Here is a 17,923-nt window from a genome sequence, read left to right as displayed (position 1 = left end):
TAATATGTGTGGGACTAACTGGTATTTGCTTCTGAGAAAAGCAAGCTCTCCTCTAAGACCTTCACCTCGACAAAAAAAAATGTGCCATATTTATCAGTCCTTGGCGATGACTTGTTCTCACCAGACAACTCAGCTGAAATCCAGGACCTCCTTCCAGTGATTAGCTCAGATAGTCATAAGCAAGACAGTGCCTTGGAGATATCAGAAGGTTTCAAGAGAAGTGACAACCTATAGCCTGTTCTGAATGTACTGAAAAGAGCAAATATCACTCATGTATCTATGAGAAAATACACACAATGCCAACTTTCCATTGTTTTCTCTTTCCTTCTGTCTCAGCCGTTCTCTTATCTACAAACTAGGACCTTTTCTGAAAGGTACAGGCCATTAATCTAAGCCAATTTTCTGTTGAGTTCTAATTTACATTGTCTTTGAAGACTCCCCTCACTGCTTTTCTGGATTGTTCTCAAGAACCAAGGCTACAAAGCATCGTAACAGATTCCATGAATAAGTGCAAGCAAATCCAATAGCCTTCCTAACAGTCATTCAAGCCTAAATGTTAATACCAGTTTTAGGGCAACTAATTCTAGAAGGTTCTTTTTTTCCTATCTTGCTGAAAGCTCAGGAGGTCATCACATTAATGTTAACCTCTGAAGTATCAGATTCTTCTGGACTCCAAGCCAAGGATGACACAACCTGAGTTTTTCTGAAACTTATTCAGCTGATTTTCAAACCAAGGCGCTGAAGGAAACCTTTGACTCAGACCTGCCCGCCACAAAGCTTTGGAACAATAGATAAACTTACTTTGTCCTGACGAGTTTCCGCAGCATAATGATCCATCCTATGTAATTTTCTTCTTCTTTTCTTTGGAGGAGCAACTGGTCTTTCCTGTCTCCTCTTAGGGATAACCTTCCTCTTAGGTCTCTTAGCCGGAGTAAGAGGTGAGCCATAACTACTCTCCTGTACTGGCGGATAGAGATGTCTGGACTCAGAAGTCGTCTGTCCCTCTGGGTCAGATAATAAAGCTCACACTTTGCCATCTGGGGTCAGCAGAGCCTTAATTAGAAAAACTAAGGCTCCTTAAGTGAGAAAAAGTGGGTATGAGGAGTGATTCCAGGAACTCTATAGAGAGAAGCCTCCTCAATCTACCTTGACACAGCCGTCAGTCTCTTCACGAGAGCAAGACAGTCTAAGAGAATCTATCTATGTGGGTGACATACTGTTCAGCATTCCATAACTCCTGCCTTGGAGAGAGACTGGTCCTTCATTATCCAAACTCTCCACTTTTAAAGTACTAGAAGAAAACCAAATAGAACACTAGCCATTTGGTCATTTCAAGGTGACAGCGGGATACATATAGGTGACTCCCGTTCAGAATCCGATGGATATCTGTTCACACCACCGATATATATCAAAACAAGGGTCACCTTCACTGGTGAGGATTAGGAAAAAATATTTTTAAACCAAGGGTGGAGTGACACATAAATAATAAGCAATCCTCCTTGGTCATGAATGTGTACTTACACAAATCGAGACTTTCAGCAGGAGAGAGAACTTCTCACTAATAATTTAGGTTTTCAGCACAGGGGAACTTTAACCCCAAGATAACCATAAATAAGACTGTCTTTTAACAAATTATCTTATAAAATTAGGTAACATATAAAAAGTCATCAAGATCTCTTCATCTTGGTCTTAATATGAAGAAAGAATCAACGGGCTGATACTCTTCCTATCAGAAATCCCCTTGTTGCGGGAAGTGAGGACAGTACTTGGCGTCCTATTTTGAAAATCTAGAGAGCAGTGAAGGTGACACAGAAGCTGAATAAGGAAGATAACTTTTTGGGATTTCCAAATGCTGGAGAAAACCAAGCCCCTGATTTGTTGATGGTGCAAAGGTGAATTAAAGCAGCAAGCCCTAGGGTCTCCCTAATTGAGCCTCTCTCTTGCTGGGACTGCTCCAAGAACCATTCAGTTGCAGGAAGGGGCAGGAGGAACAATGTTAGTGTATCCAAGGAGGAGGCCATCCGCCATGCCAGGTCACTGGTTCTAGAGCAAGCGACTGCAAAGGCTTTTCTATCTCATCCTCTCTCTCCCGCAGAGCGATGGAAAGACCCAGCCCCACAGACTCCGTTTGTTTTTTGTTTTTTGTGTTTTTTTTTTTTAAATGCATCTAGTATTCAGGCAGTTCTCCATGAGAAGAGAAGCAAAAGAAAAAGAGGGTTTCCCAGTTCATGGTCACCGAACCCATTTCAGCTAGCACTCGTCCGCCCATCAGACACTCGGCCATTCGCAAGACAAGAGACCTCAACATTCCGAAGACTCCGCAAGCGGGCCCGTGTGGTTGCAGCGGGTTAGAGGAGCAGTGGGAGAAACAGAATTTAGTCAAAATGAGTTTTCATCCAAGGATTACATCTCAGGTAGTTTCTTCTTCGAATGTTAGAGGTAGACGAAAGCTGTCTTCACTGACCAGCCATACTTTAGTCTGACTTAGAAGATTTAGCCTGAGGTTATTAGGAGAATGGAAGGTAGAGGGGCAAATTTCCCTGCTTTTCAGAAGGATACTTTGCCATCTGAAGGTAGAAACTAGCCAGCCAAAGCTCTGCCTCTAGGCCTGGAACAGCAGCCGAACAAGGAGTCATAGAGAAAGCGGAGAAGGTCAAGGAGAAAAAGATTGAGCCAATAATCAAAAGCAAGCATGTTTCTGAACATTCACCATTACACTATGAAACCAGGAGCAATAAATACACCATTTCTTGTGACTATTAGCCCACCGTTTGGTCATCTCATTTAATAGCCTGAAAAAAGTATACTTAGATAGTAAGCAAATAAAGCACAGATTTTTAACTGCATCATAGCATGTAATATTCTGCCAGACTGAATTTCTTCAGTTCAACTTCAGATATAAGGTATTTTCTCCTTAGATGTAAATGATGACATGTCACTGATTTTATAAATAATATTTTGGCTCATAAAGTCTTTATTCATATACCACATGTATATAATTGACAGAAACCAATTAGTCGACTACAGAAGAGAAGTTTTGCTGGCTTGTTTTGGTTTCATGTTTTTAAAGTGTAAACAGTTTTGCTTTTCACTCATTAAAAATAAGATTCCTAGAACCAAACAAAAAAGAGTTGAAATCTGAAAATATTCCTTGCCTTACCAGAAGAAAGTGGCCAGGTTTCCAGGTTAACCAGAACTGAAGATACATTCCAAAATATCTAATTAAGAGTGTTTTACCCAGTGGATATATGAGAATATTCCAGCTTACAAGAGGTATTAATATTAGAAAGAACATAGCATGAATATTTCCAAGTCTTAATTTGAAACTTCTAGAGGGGGAAAAAAAATCTTTGTATATTTCTGAGTAGCCTGAGCACAGTGCCATCATTAACAACAAATTCAAGCATCCTCTACTGTGTTCTATTATGACTGCTCAGCACTTAAAAAAAATAAGCTTTTCGCTTTATTTCTTGATTAAAACACACACACGCACATATAATTTCAAGTATGTTAATTACAATGGAACTACATGGATGAGAAATCCAGGGATGTTTGCGGGTTACGAATGCTTATTGCTGAGCTGTATAACTTTCAAAGAACTGAGGACTGTGAGAGTTCCACCTGTTCATAACGTAAAAAGCCAACTTTTGACCTAAAGAATATGTTCTGTCTGAATCAAACATGGCTGAATCAAACCTGACCGCTCTGCTCATCTCCTGGAGGTTTAAAGGGTTCCATGGGAAGAACCCAGGAGCTCTAAGATTCTGCCTCTAAGTCCACTTAAAGGCCAGGTGACCTGAGTCACCCCATATCTCTTTAGGTACCAACCTCCTGCTTTTAAGAGAGTGGTTATACCAACCTCTGGCTTGCCTAAGCCATAGCATCTTCTAAGGGACATTATTATCCAAGCAAAGTTCAACTTTTAAATAAGGCACATGGAACTGCTTAGGATTTTTTTTTAACATTTTAATAAAATGTGGTTCCTTTGGTTCACTTTAGATTAATCTCAAAGAAAGTCATCCTAAAGATAAAACAGCCATGCTTGCACTGGCAAGAGTAAGATTTGCGTTTCATACAGATGTTTATCTCATTTTATCATTTGTGTTTCATAATCATGTGACACTCGTTAAACATCAAAGGGAGAGGAAAAAGAGCATCAGACTTATAGGGCTGCAATGATTTAAGGCAAACCAAGAATGCTTTCACATAGCCATTACTTTGCAGTGTTCGAAAAAAATCACCACAGCATTGATGCTCAAACATTCAAAAATACTTGGGTATTTCTGGTGTATACAGTATTTACTGCCTTTAGCTACATATGCTGCATTTTGCTCAAAAATATTTAAACCAAGACATACTTCTCTATGTTTCTTACTCAATCTTATGCTGAACACAATGAACTTAATTATCATCAGTGGTGCTATTCTAGGCTATTAGAGAATGGGAGGCAGTTTCCATCAGCAGAGTTTTTGAAATTATTTCTCCTCCCCAATCAAGCTCAAGCATTGATGTAGACCTCACCACTCTAGTTAGAATGAGAGATGGAAACCATTTTAGATGTGCAAATCCCATCCTGTCTTAAAATGATCTATACTGCAACACCAGGAAGATTTCCAATTCCAGATGACGGAGGGACATCATACATTACAGCCCTCCTCTTCTTCCCAACTCTGAATTTGAAATTCGACTGGTTAGCGTCTAACAAACAGATGGCTTTCAACTGAGATTCCTGACTTTTTGAGAAAAGGGCATTACATTGCTCTGCTAAATAGATTCGTCAGTAGCGCATTTCCCTTAATTAATGATCACTTTCATTTGGGGGAGTAATGGATATGTTCACAGTTTTGATTGTGGTGATGGCTTCACAGGTGTCTATGTCCCTGTGTCAAAATTTATCAAACAAAAAAGTGTCCAGTGCTAGAACAGATGCCAGGTTGATTGTACCTGCTAAGGCTATTAGGGCTACTTAGCTGACCTACCTTCTCTGAAATGCATAATCCTTTCAAGGGAACTGAAATTCAGCTTGAGTGTTTTGTACTGCAGGTTTCAACCTCAGATGCCTTTCCATTCCTAAGCCAGGGATGGCAAATGCCAACCTTTCCTGATCCCCTGCCTTCTGATGCCTTCAGGGATGGCACATACCCCTCGTATGAACACCAACTTTGGGCTAGGTTTGAATAGCAAATCAATCGGAACAGAAATTCCTGCTTAAGAAGTAGGTGTGTTTAAGATTTTTTTAAATGTTTTTTAATCTTGTAGTTTGAGAAGTAGGTGTGTTTAAGATTTTTTTTTTAAATGTTTTCAATCTTGTAGTTCTTTGACTATATATAAACCTGCAGATGCAAATACCCAAGAGACTTTATACAAATCCAGAAATCCAGTCAATAGCCCGGGGGCCCAGGTTCTCCTCAGGAAGATGATAAGCTACTAACCTCAGGGCCAAAAGGGCCATATTTGTGTCCGGAGAAATCAGGTTGTTCGGAATAGAAGGCATAGACCGAAGGCCTGCGGGGAAATTGGAAGGTTCAGAATCTCCCCCAAACCACAGATAGCAAAGAATATCAAGTATCCCTCCACACTGAGAAAAACTCCTCTCAAATCTAGTTAAGTAATCTCCCAACCACTATTAATCTTAACACGGAAAAGATCTCTTTTGTTTCTTGGGGGGTGGGGACAGGAGGGGATTCTATTCTTTCCACATCTACCACCCCCTCCACTACCCCCACTGTGCTAACTGCCTGGTACCACCTTCAGGGAGCAAATGTCACCAAGGATTATCTGAACACATACTCAGGTCTTTGATCCTCAAGATAATAGAGCCCAGTGGAAAGTCACATGGACCACAGGGCCAGCGGCCTGAACGAACATCTCCATTAGAGGGAGAACTCAGTCTTACTGCTTCCCCAGTCCTTGGGAGGCTGCTGCTGGCTCATTTATCAAAGCCAGGAACCCCCCAGAGCTCTGCTGTAGTGTCCGGGATGAACAGTTGTACTAGCCCCTATGGTCTATGTCACCATATCTTTCTTAGGGAACTAAGGCTCAAGGCTGAGAACCACAAAACTTAGGAATCCCACACCTCGACCGTGCCCATCTAGTCCTGATCCTGTTCTGACCAAGGAGGGAAATGTGCTAGAAAGAAGAAAGAGGGCAAGTCAGAGGGACAGCAATAAATACCTTTCGTCGTCTGGCAGGGTGAGCCACTGCAGAATGGTTAATATTCTCCGCTCATGAGGGATGACCCTGGTGTGGGGTGGGGGAGATCATAACAAGCAAACATGAGGTGAGGTCGCAGTTCTACACCCTCCAGCCTGCTTAGTCCTTGCTCTGGTAGCCAGGCCAAGGGCTCTCTATCTACTACCACCTGTTTTCACTTCCTTGTTGCAAAAGGCCCTCTTTCGAATTCGTGTTTAAACTTCCAATCCATCTGCAACATACTGTATGGCTCAACCTCTGTCGCATTAGAGAGACCAGAAACTCTGGTTCACAGTCAAATGTGGAACCTGCCCCATTGATCAGAGACTCTGCTATAAGTGGAAAGGACCCCAGGCTCAGAAACCTCACCATTGAGTGAATAAAGCCATCAGTTGTGGCCACAGAGGGACCAGAACATTTATCCCCAGTCAGCATCTTGCTGGGGCTGTGACCACACTTGACCTCTATGCCACTTTGACCTCTCCGGGCCTTAGTTTACTTATTGATAAAAGAAAGATGACTGTGAAGATATAATAAGACAAGACAGAGGCACCTGGGTGGCTCAGTCAGTTAAGTGCCCGCCTTCAGCTCAGGTCATGATCTCAGGGTCCTGGGATGGAGCCCGCATGGGGCTTTCTGCTCAGCAGGGAGCCTGCTTCTCCCTCTTCCTCTGCTCCTCCACACCTCATGCACACACGCACACCCTCTCTCTCAAATAAGTAAATAAAGTCTTTTAAAAAATGAGACAACCCAGGCAAAAGGGCAAGTCCAGTGCCTACCACATAGTATGTTCCAAAAAATTTTTAATTTTTATTAATGATCATGAGTTATCATTCTAACTCTAAAGACCTATATGACTTTCGAAATGTAAATCTGAAACTCCACTCTTCTTCTATAAAATAAGGGGTTAGGAAAGGTAGGAGATTCTCTTCTAGCTCTATAAAAATCTATCAAGAACAGGCCCATATAATTATGAGACTGACAAAAAGGGTATAATCTTCATCCACAATGACTTTTGTGTTTAAGTCTCATTCCTCTGTTGAAATATAATTACCCGAGATCTGGCACCAGCTTTAAGGGCTCTCTGCTAACATGACAGCACCGGAGCCGGGGCTGGGTTTCGTTAAGACGTTCATGCGCAGAGCAATGTTTTTATTTATGGGGGAGACTGGTTTGCTGTTTCCTAACAAGGAGCACCACGGGCTTTTCTGCTCCCCCATCTGAGACCGGGAGTTAGAACTTGTTTATGGCAAACTCAAACTAAAGCCCAAGTTTAACCGTGGTTACTAAAAATGGCTGCGGCCAAGAATGAACCCTAGCATAAATTACGTTCCCCAGGGGGTAATGATGTGTCAGTGTGGGTTCATGGGTTGTAACACACACACACATGCACACGACTCTGGTAGGGGACACTATAATGGCGAGCATGTGTCATGGGGACCGGCGGTCTATGAGGATTCTCTGTACCATCTGCTCAATTTGCTACGAACCCGAAACTACTCTAAAAAATAAACTCTACTGAAAACTTCTGTGGGATGCTGGTGAGCGATCTACACTTCTGCTCTTGGTGGATGTGAACAAGGCCAAGCCACGAGAAAGACGCATCTTTCTCCAAGGCAGAAACCTCCAGCCGGCAGGAGCGCTAACCCTGGAGCTCTTCCCCTATGTCCACCCTCTACCAGCCACACTCGCCAACACCTAGATGGGACATTTGTCATTCCTCTGGCCCCCTCTCAGACGAGGACTATCCCACCAGCCCAGAAAAAGAGTCCTAATTTAAACAAAATCCAATGCCCTTGAATAAACAGGCCCCTGTTTATTATATCCTATAATGGAATTAGGACTAGGCACAGCAAAGCCGCGTTAATCACTTCAGGTATTTAATTCAGCAGCCTCAGAAATCCCCTGTATCTGGACAAAATAATTACATATTTAGAATTCTTTCCTAACTTATAAAAAAGCAAATGCTGTTGTGCTTCCATTTTACCTCACTTCCCTACCTATCTACAAGCTGCTTCATATTGTGTAATCAGTGTTAAGTCACAAACGTGGACTCTGACGGACTTGCTTGATGCCAGTGGAAAAACACAAGCTAATGGAATTTGTGTGGCGCTCACAACACACACCTGCTCACACCTCTGCTAGATACGGGGTTTGGCCAGTGGTGAGCAAGGAATAAAAGTGTCCACCCCAAGGCCAGAAGGTTTGGGGTTGAATCCTGACTCCAAAGTATTATCGTGATGACACTTCGCCAAGTTACTTAACCTTTCAGGGCCTCTATAAAATGAGGATAATAATAATTCCTATATCATAAGTTTGTTGTAAGGATTCACAGAGAGAACACATGTAAATCACTTCGGATAGTGCCCAGGACATTGAGTTTAGAGAATGTTAGCTTTTGTCTTCATGTACTGGCTTCACCAGTCCACAGAGACGACACACTCATTCGTGACATACTTGTTCAACATATGTGATGTTCAAGGCTTTTGTGTGAATGTGAATAAAGATACAAAATACTCCTACTAAAAAGACCCTTACAGAAGAGTCACAGTCCTCTGTTTAGGAAGACAAGGACGGGATTGTCACTTCTGGGCAGGGGCTGAGTGTGTGTGCGCCTGGTAAGACCCGGAGAGGGGCACTGTAGAGGACTGGGTATCCTTCCTAAGTATGATCCTGGGCACAACACTTTACTTCTCTCAGCCCCAGTGTCCTAATCTCTCCAATGAGGAGGTGGACAGAGTGGTCTTGAACTTTCCTAGGAGTTCTAGATTATCTCTATGAGATTATCCCAGGAACCAAAAAGACATGGGCCCTAGCCATGTTTTTTTTTTTAGCCTAGTGTTTTTTAAAAAATATTTTATTCATTTATTTGACACAGAGAGAGATCACAAGTAGGCAGAGCAGCAGGCAGAGAGGGGGTGGGGGGGGAAGCAGGCTCCCTGATGAGCAGAGAGCCCGATCCCAAGACCCTGAGATCATGACCTGAGCTGAAGGCAGAGGCTTAACCCACTGAGCTAACAAGGTGCCCCGCCATTAGTGTTTAAAATCCAACACAGAGACAGCGCAAACCGACGTGGCAAAGGAAGACTGTGAGCCCAAACAGAAAGGAAAATGGAGCTCATGCTGTTGTCTTCACCATCATGGTTTGATAGAGAAGTTGTCAGGAGACCAAGTATGTCAGACATGGTTGGAAAAGATAATACTGACTGGATGGCTCAGTCAGTTAAGCATCTGCCTCAGGCTCAGGTCGTGATCCTGGGGTCCTGGGACTGAGTCCCGCATGGGTCTCCCTGCTCGGTAGAGAACCTGCTTCTCCCTCTTCCCGCGGCTCCCCTTGCCTGTTCTCTCTCTCTCACGTGCATGCTCTCTGTCACTCTCAAATAAATAAATTAAATTTTTTTTTAAGTTTTTTTTTTTTTTTTAAAGGAGGAATGGAAAATGAAGGGCTAGATGAGGTATTTAGTGTTCAGGGGGGACGAATTACCTCAGGACACATATCCTCATTGCCCAGTCAATGTCCAAAGAGATGATGTGAATTAGAAAACAAATACCATTTATCGGTTACTTTCTATGTACTAAGTACCCTCTTACTCTCTTTCGATAAGTTAGCCCACGCCATCTTCACAACACCCTATGATGAAGATGTTCTCATTGCCATTTAAAGATGAGGACATTAATATACTGAGAGATTTAACTACTTGTCCACAGTCAGCAGACTATGAACTGGCAAGGTGGGGATTAGAACCAAGGTAAATACGCATACATTCAGGGAATTACTGCCTTTGAACATGAATTTACACACACACACACACACACACACACACGCAATGTAATGGGGCATCAGCTGAGGATGACTTTAGAATAAAATGTTATCATGTAGGGACACCTGGGTGGCTCAGTGGGTTAAAGCCTCTGCCTTCTGCTCAGGTTATGATCTCAGGGTCCTGGGATCAAGCCCCGCATCGGTCTCTCTTCTCAGCAGGGAGCCTGCTTCCCCCACCCCCTGCCTGCCTCTCTGCCTACTTGTGATCTCTGTCGGTCAAATAAAGAAATAAAATCTTTAAAAAATTTTTAAAAATAAAATGTTATCATGTAAATAGCAAGAATAATTCTAGGTTGCAGTCCTGAGCCACGTTAAAAAGATGGCTTTCAGAGTCTAAGTCTGCGGTCTAAATCTAGTTCTAAATTCAGGAATTTTCAGAATGTACCATGTGTCGATTCCCCGGATGTATATTTCATTAAATAACTGAAAGTAAAACCCTGGCTTGTTTTTTTTGTTTTTGTTTTTGTTTTTTTGTTTTGTTTTGTTTAGTTATAAAAAGATTAAAAAAAAAAAAAAAGAAAGAAAGAAAGAAAGGGAAAACTGACTCCAAGTCACTCCCAGAATACAGAGACAAAAGAACAATAGCCTGGAAAGCAAAGTAAAACTAAAGACACATTTAGAGCACACAAAAGCTACCTTCTTAGAAGTAGCTCGAAATGGGTGGAGGAAATTACCATTCAAAATCAGAACACTGGGCCTTTTCAATGAAGCTCCACGACAGAATCGGGGGGCCAGGGTGGGGACTAGGTATTAATTATGTTATTGGCCTCTTTCCATTCTGCCAAACAAGTATGTTGTGGGGCAGAAGAAATCATTTCTATAAACATCTATGACCGTCCAGGGTTAAATTGGTAGATCAACATGTCATTTACGTGTCATTTCTAACATACCCACACTTAATTCTCAACTCAAAAAACCTCTTAAAAAAAAATAGGCAGGAAAAGGAGACTTTTACAAGGTCACTGTCTTGCCTTCAAATCACCACACCCAATTTCAATTTAGTCCTTCAAATCTGAAAAAGCTACTTTTATTCCCGAATTTGGAGAATATAGATGGTCCCATTCTGGATTAATGTGAACCTGTGATTGCTTTCAGCACACAACTATTATAGAATAGTCAGATTTTTGTTAAGGCATAAGAGGCAAATATGGAAAGAGCTTTAGGTGGTTAAAAAAAAAAAAATGGAAAGAACATCTCAGTGGGAACAAAATCCCCATGAAAGTTGAAACAGATTCCTTTTCTTACTAAGGAGCCTTAAAAGTAATCAACATGTTGCCACTTCTATTAGGTAAGTTTCATCATAAGACTATTTTATGAACATTAACTACTAATACCCCATTGCCTCTGTGGGGAGAAGAAGTAGTTCCATCTTTCTTATTAGGGAAATCCTAGTGTTTGGTGGAAAATGGATTGGAAATCCATTTGTCTCCTATCTGGAATTTCCAATCTCTAGTCCTCTACATCAGCTGTCTGAGACCACACTAGACTTTTAATGTTGTCAGCCAATATAAATATAGCAAGTCATAATATATTGAAAGAAAATGATAATGCAAACCCCAGCAATAAATAGTCTAAGAGAAACATACATTCCCCAGGTGGTAAGTTACCAAAATCAACAGGGACAGAAAAATCTTTAGGATGACAAGAAGAAGAGAAAATATTCTTTACATTCTGTTAAGAACGATGGGGGGAAAAAAGAGAGAGAAGACCTCTAAAAAAAATACTTGGGAGATCATTCTAATCAGAAAATATTTAACAGCTTGAGTTCTTTTAGATTTAACTGAAGTAAAACCAAACTGAGTTCCTGTTTCATCAGCTAAATCATGACTGCAATTTTACAAACATTGACAAAAAAAGATAACTTACACCGACCAGAAGAATGTCCCAGCTTTCACCCCTTGCTTGATGGCTGTAATCCATAGCTAATGAGGAAAATATAAGAGGCTTATAAAATATTCTGAGTTTTTGTCAAAGAAGAAATTTTTAAAATATATTAGGTCAGATATCTTATACTTTACCCACATCCCACCATAAATTTCATATTATTTGTAATCATTCACTTTTCACATCTGGAAGTCAGAATTATTATTTTCATAAATGCCATTGAATACATTCTCTGCAAAAGCTTTCAAAAACTCTTCTGTGATCCTAGTGGCATTTTTAACTCTTATTTCATCTCAAAAGTCTCCCTGTACCTGTCTTTTCTGATCATTGTTTTGAACATTTCACTTATATGACGGAATTCTGCTCATCAAAGGACCCAGGAGTGGACCATATGTTTCCTGTACTATTGAAAGCCAACAGAGGAGAACCCCAATGGTACACAGATGCCAGAATCTTGGAACTTGGTTTCGTCTTGTTTTAAACAAGGTGAATGAAAATGACGAAAAGAAAAAAAAAAGGCTATTTTTTATCCTGGATTTTCTCATGTATCTTTTATTTAGCCTTTCAATAAATAGAATTTAAGGAATAAGCTCCTGGGATAAGTTAGGGGAACCAAGCATTTCATTGAGGCTTTTAAAATATTCTTTCCAGCACATGTTGTAGGGCACAGAAGATTCAGTGGTTAAGAACCGGAGCTCTGCAACCAGATCACTGGGTTTAAAGCCTTGCCTCTGTCACTTACCAATGGTGCAGTCCTCCAGTGAGTTCCTTAAGCTCTCTGGGCTTTGGTTTCCTTTAAAATGTAGATAGTATTACCAAGCACGTGGGATTATTCTAAGCTTTAATGAGTTAATACTTTTAAAGTCCTTAAAGCAGTGTCTTAGCATTTGGTGACCGCTGGATCAATTTTAATCTTAATTATGATGCAATGGAAAGAAATATAATCCACTTATTCTAGGAACATTAAAAACAGCTTAGGATGGCCAGTGTCCCACTGAACATAAGTGTGTACAAAGAACCTTCCCCCCACTCCTCAGGAGGCAAGCAGGAAATGTGGCTGCTTTGTTATAAGACCCAAGCAGAAATGGTCTAGGAATTGCAGCAACCCTTTTCAGGTTTCCTTGTATCCAAACTTCCAGAGGGTCTTACAGACTCCAGGGGAAACCTCTGGGGTTTGAGGAAAGGGGAAAATTGGGAGGTGTGGTGTTTCCATGAGGTTGGCTATGTCTTCGGAAGGGTCTGAGACATCCGGCCTTGGGGAATTCTGCAGATTCCCAAACCCCTGAGGAAGGACTGAAGATCTCCAGCCTGGAAGAATCATAGCTCTTGCAGTTGGCAAGAAAGGGATGGGCAGGAGAGCTTGGAGAACTCTCTCAGACTGGAGGAGGTGTGAGCTGCCTTGGGAACACCAGCATGGGGGAGGTGGTGCCCTCATCCCATAGGGATGGGTCATAGCGATAAGGATCTCTGATGGCTCTGACTGCCCTTCCAGACTTTAGTTCAGAGCATCCGTCTGCTTTACAGACAAACTCTGACATTCTGTACCGCAGGCCAACCAGGATTCAAAATTCATTTCGTTTCAACCAGAATTCATTCTTTTTTTTTTTTTCCTTGGTGATCACATTTTTGAAAGGGTTAGGGGAAAAAAGATCCCTTTAGTTTATGAATTTTTGAGTTATCTGCAAGCCAACTCATTTTGGGAGTGGAAGAATCCTTGGTCATTATTTCTTAATCTCAAAATCTGGGCAGGGTTCTCTTTTGAATGTCTTCTACACTTGAAGATGCGATCATGCAAATCTCCCTTTTTCCATATACAGTAAATTCTTTGTTTCAGCTAACTCTTCAGAGAGGGCAATTAGTACAACACCATCTCCCCAAACAAAGAGCATCGGGAATATTCCAGTTTATTGATCTATATATCTCCGTGTGTTTTCTCATCGATTTCTATAGTAGTCACAGTTTCTTCCACAGTTTCCAGTATCATATTTAAATGTTGATCATAAGCATGTAATCTGCCTCAAATTTCTCTGTCCTTTCTCATTTCCATATGAATTTGTTCATCTAGACCGAGCCTGATGATACCCAGGGACTCTTCTAGAGTGTAGGTGGTTTGCTGCTGGTCCACGTGGTCTACCAAGTTTCAAACCTTGTGCTCTATCCCACCTCTGGCAAGAGAACACGAGCCCATCCCCTACCCACCCCGACTGCCTCTAGAAACTGAGAAAATGCAATGTCAGGGAAGTAGAAAGAAATTTGCCATGCACCCTTTGCTTTGAGGAGTTTGCATTGGTCATTTGAGACTGGGGCAGATCTTCTGGGGGACGCATAAGCTGGGCTCATAAGGAAAGGTCATGTCCAGGCACTGGACATGTCCATTCTATCTCATTGGCAGCAACCCTACCGTCAAGATTCAGTCAAAACTAAGTTCTGGGCATCCACCAAGTGACTCAAAACCACATCAGATCCCAGAGAGACCATTTCTCACACACACACACACACACACACACACACACACATACACACATATATATAGAGAGAGAGAGAGAGAGGAGGATAAGGAGGGGTTCCGAAGGACAGAGTGAATTTCAGGCAGACTCCCATCTCAGCTTGAAGCCCTCACCTGCCTTCTGGATCCCACGACCCTGAGATCATGACCTGAGCTAAATCAAAAGTCAGATGCTTAACGAATTGAGTCACCCAGGTGCCCCAACCAGTTTCTTACATTAAATGATCTATTTCCAAACTTACTTTAATTTCAGAGACTCACGCTAGTGTTTTCCTATCCAAACAACTGCATACAAAATCCAGTGCCTTCATATTTACAAAGAAGTTGTACTAGGCATTATCCTGCAGTTGCGAAATATAAGATTAATCTGGGGTTTTCTAACGGAAATTTTTTAATGCAATTTTGCCAAATCATGAGCTCGCACTTTCAAAAGTTATGTTGTAGAATTATGCTGATGTTGACGTTATCTGGGCAACAGGAAGCCCTATGGGTAACCTTTAGCTCAGCAATGCACAAGGAAAAGAGCACCAGAAGGATCTTTGCAATGGTATAAGGAAAGAGCACGGGGAGAGAGAGTGGCAGAAGGGAGTATGCTAGAATGTTCCCAAGGGTAAAGTTAGGGTCATGTGCCCTTTATACTTTTGTGCACTTCCCCAGATTTTTACAGTGACAATTAACATCTTTGTAATTAGAAAAAAAAAAAATGGTCAACTGTAAGAAGCAAGCAAACCATGAAGACAATTAAATGGTAATTGTTTATTTATATATATATTTATTTATATATAATTGTTTACATATCTAATTTTATATGTGTATGTGTATATATGTGTGTGTGTGTGTGTATTTTTTTTAATTTAATTTAATTTTTTTTTCTGGAGCACCTGGATGGCTCAATTGTTTGAGCGTCTGACTCTTGATTTTGGCTCAGGTCATGATCTCAGAGTCCTGGGATTGAATCCATGGCAGGCTCAGTGATCAGCAGGGAGTCTGCTTGAGGTTTCTTTCTCCCTCTCCCTCTGCTCATCTCCCCAGCCCCCCAACACTCTGTCTCTCTCAAATAAATAAATAAATCATTTTTTAAAAATTTATTTCTTCTCAAAAAAAAAGGAAGCAAAAACATTCTTCCTGCTTTTTGGTACAAATCATATTGGCCATATTTTCCAAAAGAAAAGTGGGAGCATGGTCAGAAAAGTGCAAAAAGTGAACAAATGGAAGAATATTTAAAATTTAAAAACATTTAAAAACCTCAAACAAAGGGATCCTCGTGGTAATGCAGCCATTCTGTCAGGGTTTAGCAAATGGTGGGAGATTAAAACATGACATTCTTAAGTTAAATCAGATCATAAGTAGCTCTAAAAGCTCCTTTGTAGGTCATATGTATATATTATATTTCTGAACACAGAAATTAATTCTAGTAATTACAGAGGAAAAAAGTCACTAAAATGTTGTTTTAAAAAAAAAAAAATTGAAACTGAGCTTTGGGGGCTATTAGAGAAAGAGAGAGAGAGAGAAGTTTCAAGTTCCTTGTTAATTCAGAGAAAAGGGAATCAGTATTTCTCTGAATTTGAATGAATATAAATTTCCCCCAAGACTGGTAAAACAGCACAACAAAAATAACCTGACAGGATACTGGTTTGATTTCCCCACCTTTAATGCCAATAATTCTCCATTGCTCTGCTTTTTCTAGAGGCAGCTTTCAACATTTATGTCTTAGTTACGACATTTTGAAGAGGGAACAAGTGGGAAAATTTTTGCACCTACTTGATAGGTTATTAGGAATTTTTTTAAAAAATGCTTTTTCATTGGAATCAGAGGATTTAAATGTGAAATCCAACACATGATCACATTAAATTAAATGTGAATAGGAGAAGGGGAGAAGTTTTGAAAAACAAAATAAGCAAATAAGTTTTTCAAAGACAGGAGCTACTATTGTAGTGTTTCTAGCAGTTCTTCGCAGGGAAATGATTCCTTTGCATTCAAAAGCACAGAGCCAGGATGAATGGAATTCTGGGAGACCAGAGAGATTGGCTGGGGCTGTAGCATCTGCTGTAGGAAATCACCTACTGAGATTCAGATCAGAACAAGCTACCATATGAGGACTGGGGTTGCAGCAGAGCAGACTGTGAGCCCGCTTAGGAAGTGCTTAGGGCCTGAAGACAGTGACTGATAAACTACAAGGAAAAAGTACAGGCAAATATGCCTCAGATATGGTCCAGTTCAAGTTCAATCCAGGACACAGTAGTGGGGTCCCTGAATGCATCAGGCTGTGGATTACAGCCTGAGACTGTATTATTTGGACCCCCTTGGGGTCCAAAGTCTAAATTTCAAAAATATATGGTCACATTTAGGACAGAAATAATGTGAAAACCCAAAAGAGGGTCCCTGAGCTTAGCCAGGGCTGGAGGAGCTTAGCGACCGCCTGGGGACAGATATTTCAACTGAAATTTGAAAGATAACTAGGAGTCTAGGAGCAAAGCGGTTAAGTGAGCTTAGAGACCCCTCAGTGCAGAGCAGAGTCCAACCTAAGTACCTTAGGATACAGTAAAAAGAGGGGGAGAGAAGCCCAGATTTATAGCAATCTATAGGAAAGAAACAACAGAATAAGTAAAAAGTAAAATTTTCCTGACAAGACAGCAAAACCTCCCACTAGCAGGATAATGAACTAGGCAGGAAGAGAGGTAAACAATGACTGGCCCTTTCCGTCAAGCCAACCCTTTAGGGCGGGAATTTCACGCCTGCTCTAATGTCACCCTGCTTCTCTTTGCCATCATTCTTGCATTTTCCCACTACAGTAGTTCACGAGGGTGGTCTCCGGACCAACTCACTGCGTGACCGCTGCTGGCAGACGCAGCAGCAGACCAAGCCTCTAAAGGAGTGGTAAGAAAGCACCTGCTCTTCCTGGAAACGCCTGGCTCTAGAAACTGTGGCTTCGGAGGACTTGCATTGTTGAAGGTGGGGGGTGTTGGGCTTCTCAAATCCCCATCTTTTGTGGAGTTGGAGTCTCGTAGGGAGTCTCATTCATTGTCCACTTTGCTGAGTCCAGATTTAAACTAAACAGAGAATTTCCCACTGAGATATCTTCGGTAATTGCAGGATTAGAGCGGAGAGATTTTTCAAAGAAATGAACACGCTTAAGGAATTTCAGTAGAAGTATGGAGCGTACTGTCGTAATAAGAACCGAGTATAATTTTAAAGCAATGACAACAACAAAAAGAATCCCATTAAAATATGTATGAGAACTGTAGCATCATAAAGTGAATGACAACTTTTAATAGCCCATTGGGAGGACTAACAGATTAAAAGCAGACCTGAGTTGGCTAAAATGGCTATATCTGTGCTACAAAAAAAAGGGGGGGGAGGGGTGAAATTAAATTAAAGAAATTATTTTTGGAAGCCTAATGTAAGATTCAAATTTTCAGATGCATGATATACAAATGCCTCACTCCATCTATTAAATTTTAAAGTAGGATTAGAGTGGTTCTTATTTATCATTTACTCTGACTCCTTTCTTATTTAGC

The 17,923-nt window shown here is 41.1% G+C and overlaps 1 protein-coding gene and 1 pseudogene across 6 annotated transcripts in view; both read right to left on the bottom strand.

Annotated features, from left to right (window-relative positions):
• Window positions 1-17,923, bottom strand: part of ENPP2 (ectonucleotide pyrophosphatase/phosphodiesterase 2) — a 107,951-nt gene that overhangs the window by 38,307 nt on the left and 51,721 nt on the right. For all 6 annotated transcript variants that reach the window (XM_059165727.1, XM_059165722.1, XM_059165724.1 and 3 more), the window contains exons 9-11: window positions 11,882-11,937; window positions 6,175-6,240; window positions 5,433-5,505 (exon numbers count right to left, since the gene is read on the bottom strand). In XM_059165727.1, the coding sequence (XP_059021710.1) occupies window positions 5,433-5,505; window positions 6,175-6,240; window positions 11,882-11,937 (195 nt within the window). The remainder of the gene's footprint in view (window positions 1-5,432; window positions 5,506-6,174; window positions 6,241-11,881; window positions 11,938-17,923) is intronic.
• LOC131827692 (U6 snRNA-associated Sm-like protein LSm3) lies at window positions 12,931-14,033 on the bottom strand (annotated as a pseudogene).

This window comes from Mustela lutreola, chromosome 3 (genome assembly GCF_030435805.1).
Source record: "Mustela lutreola isolate mMusLut2 chromosome 3, mMusLut2.pri, whole genome shotgun sequence".
In the NCBI taxonomy this organism is placed as follows: Eukaryota; Metazoa; Chordata; class Mammalia; order Carnivora; family Mustelidae; genus Mustela; species Mustela lutreola.
Note: the sequence above shows the minus strand (reverse complement) of the source record. Positions and strands in the feature narration are given on the sequence as shown.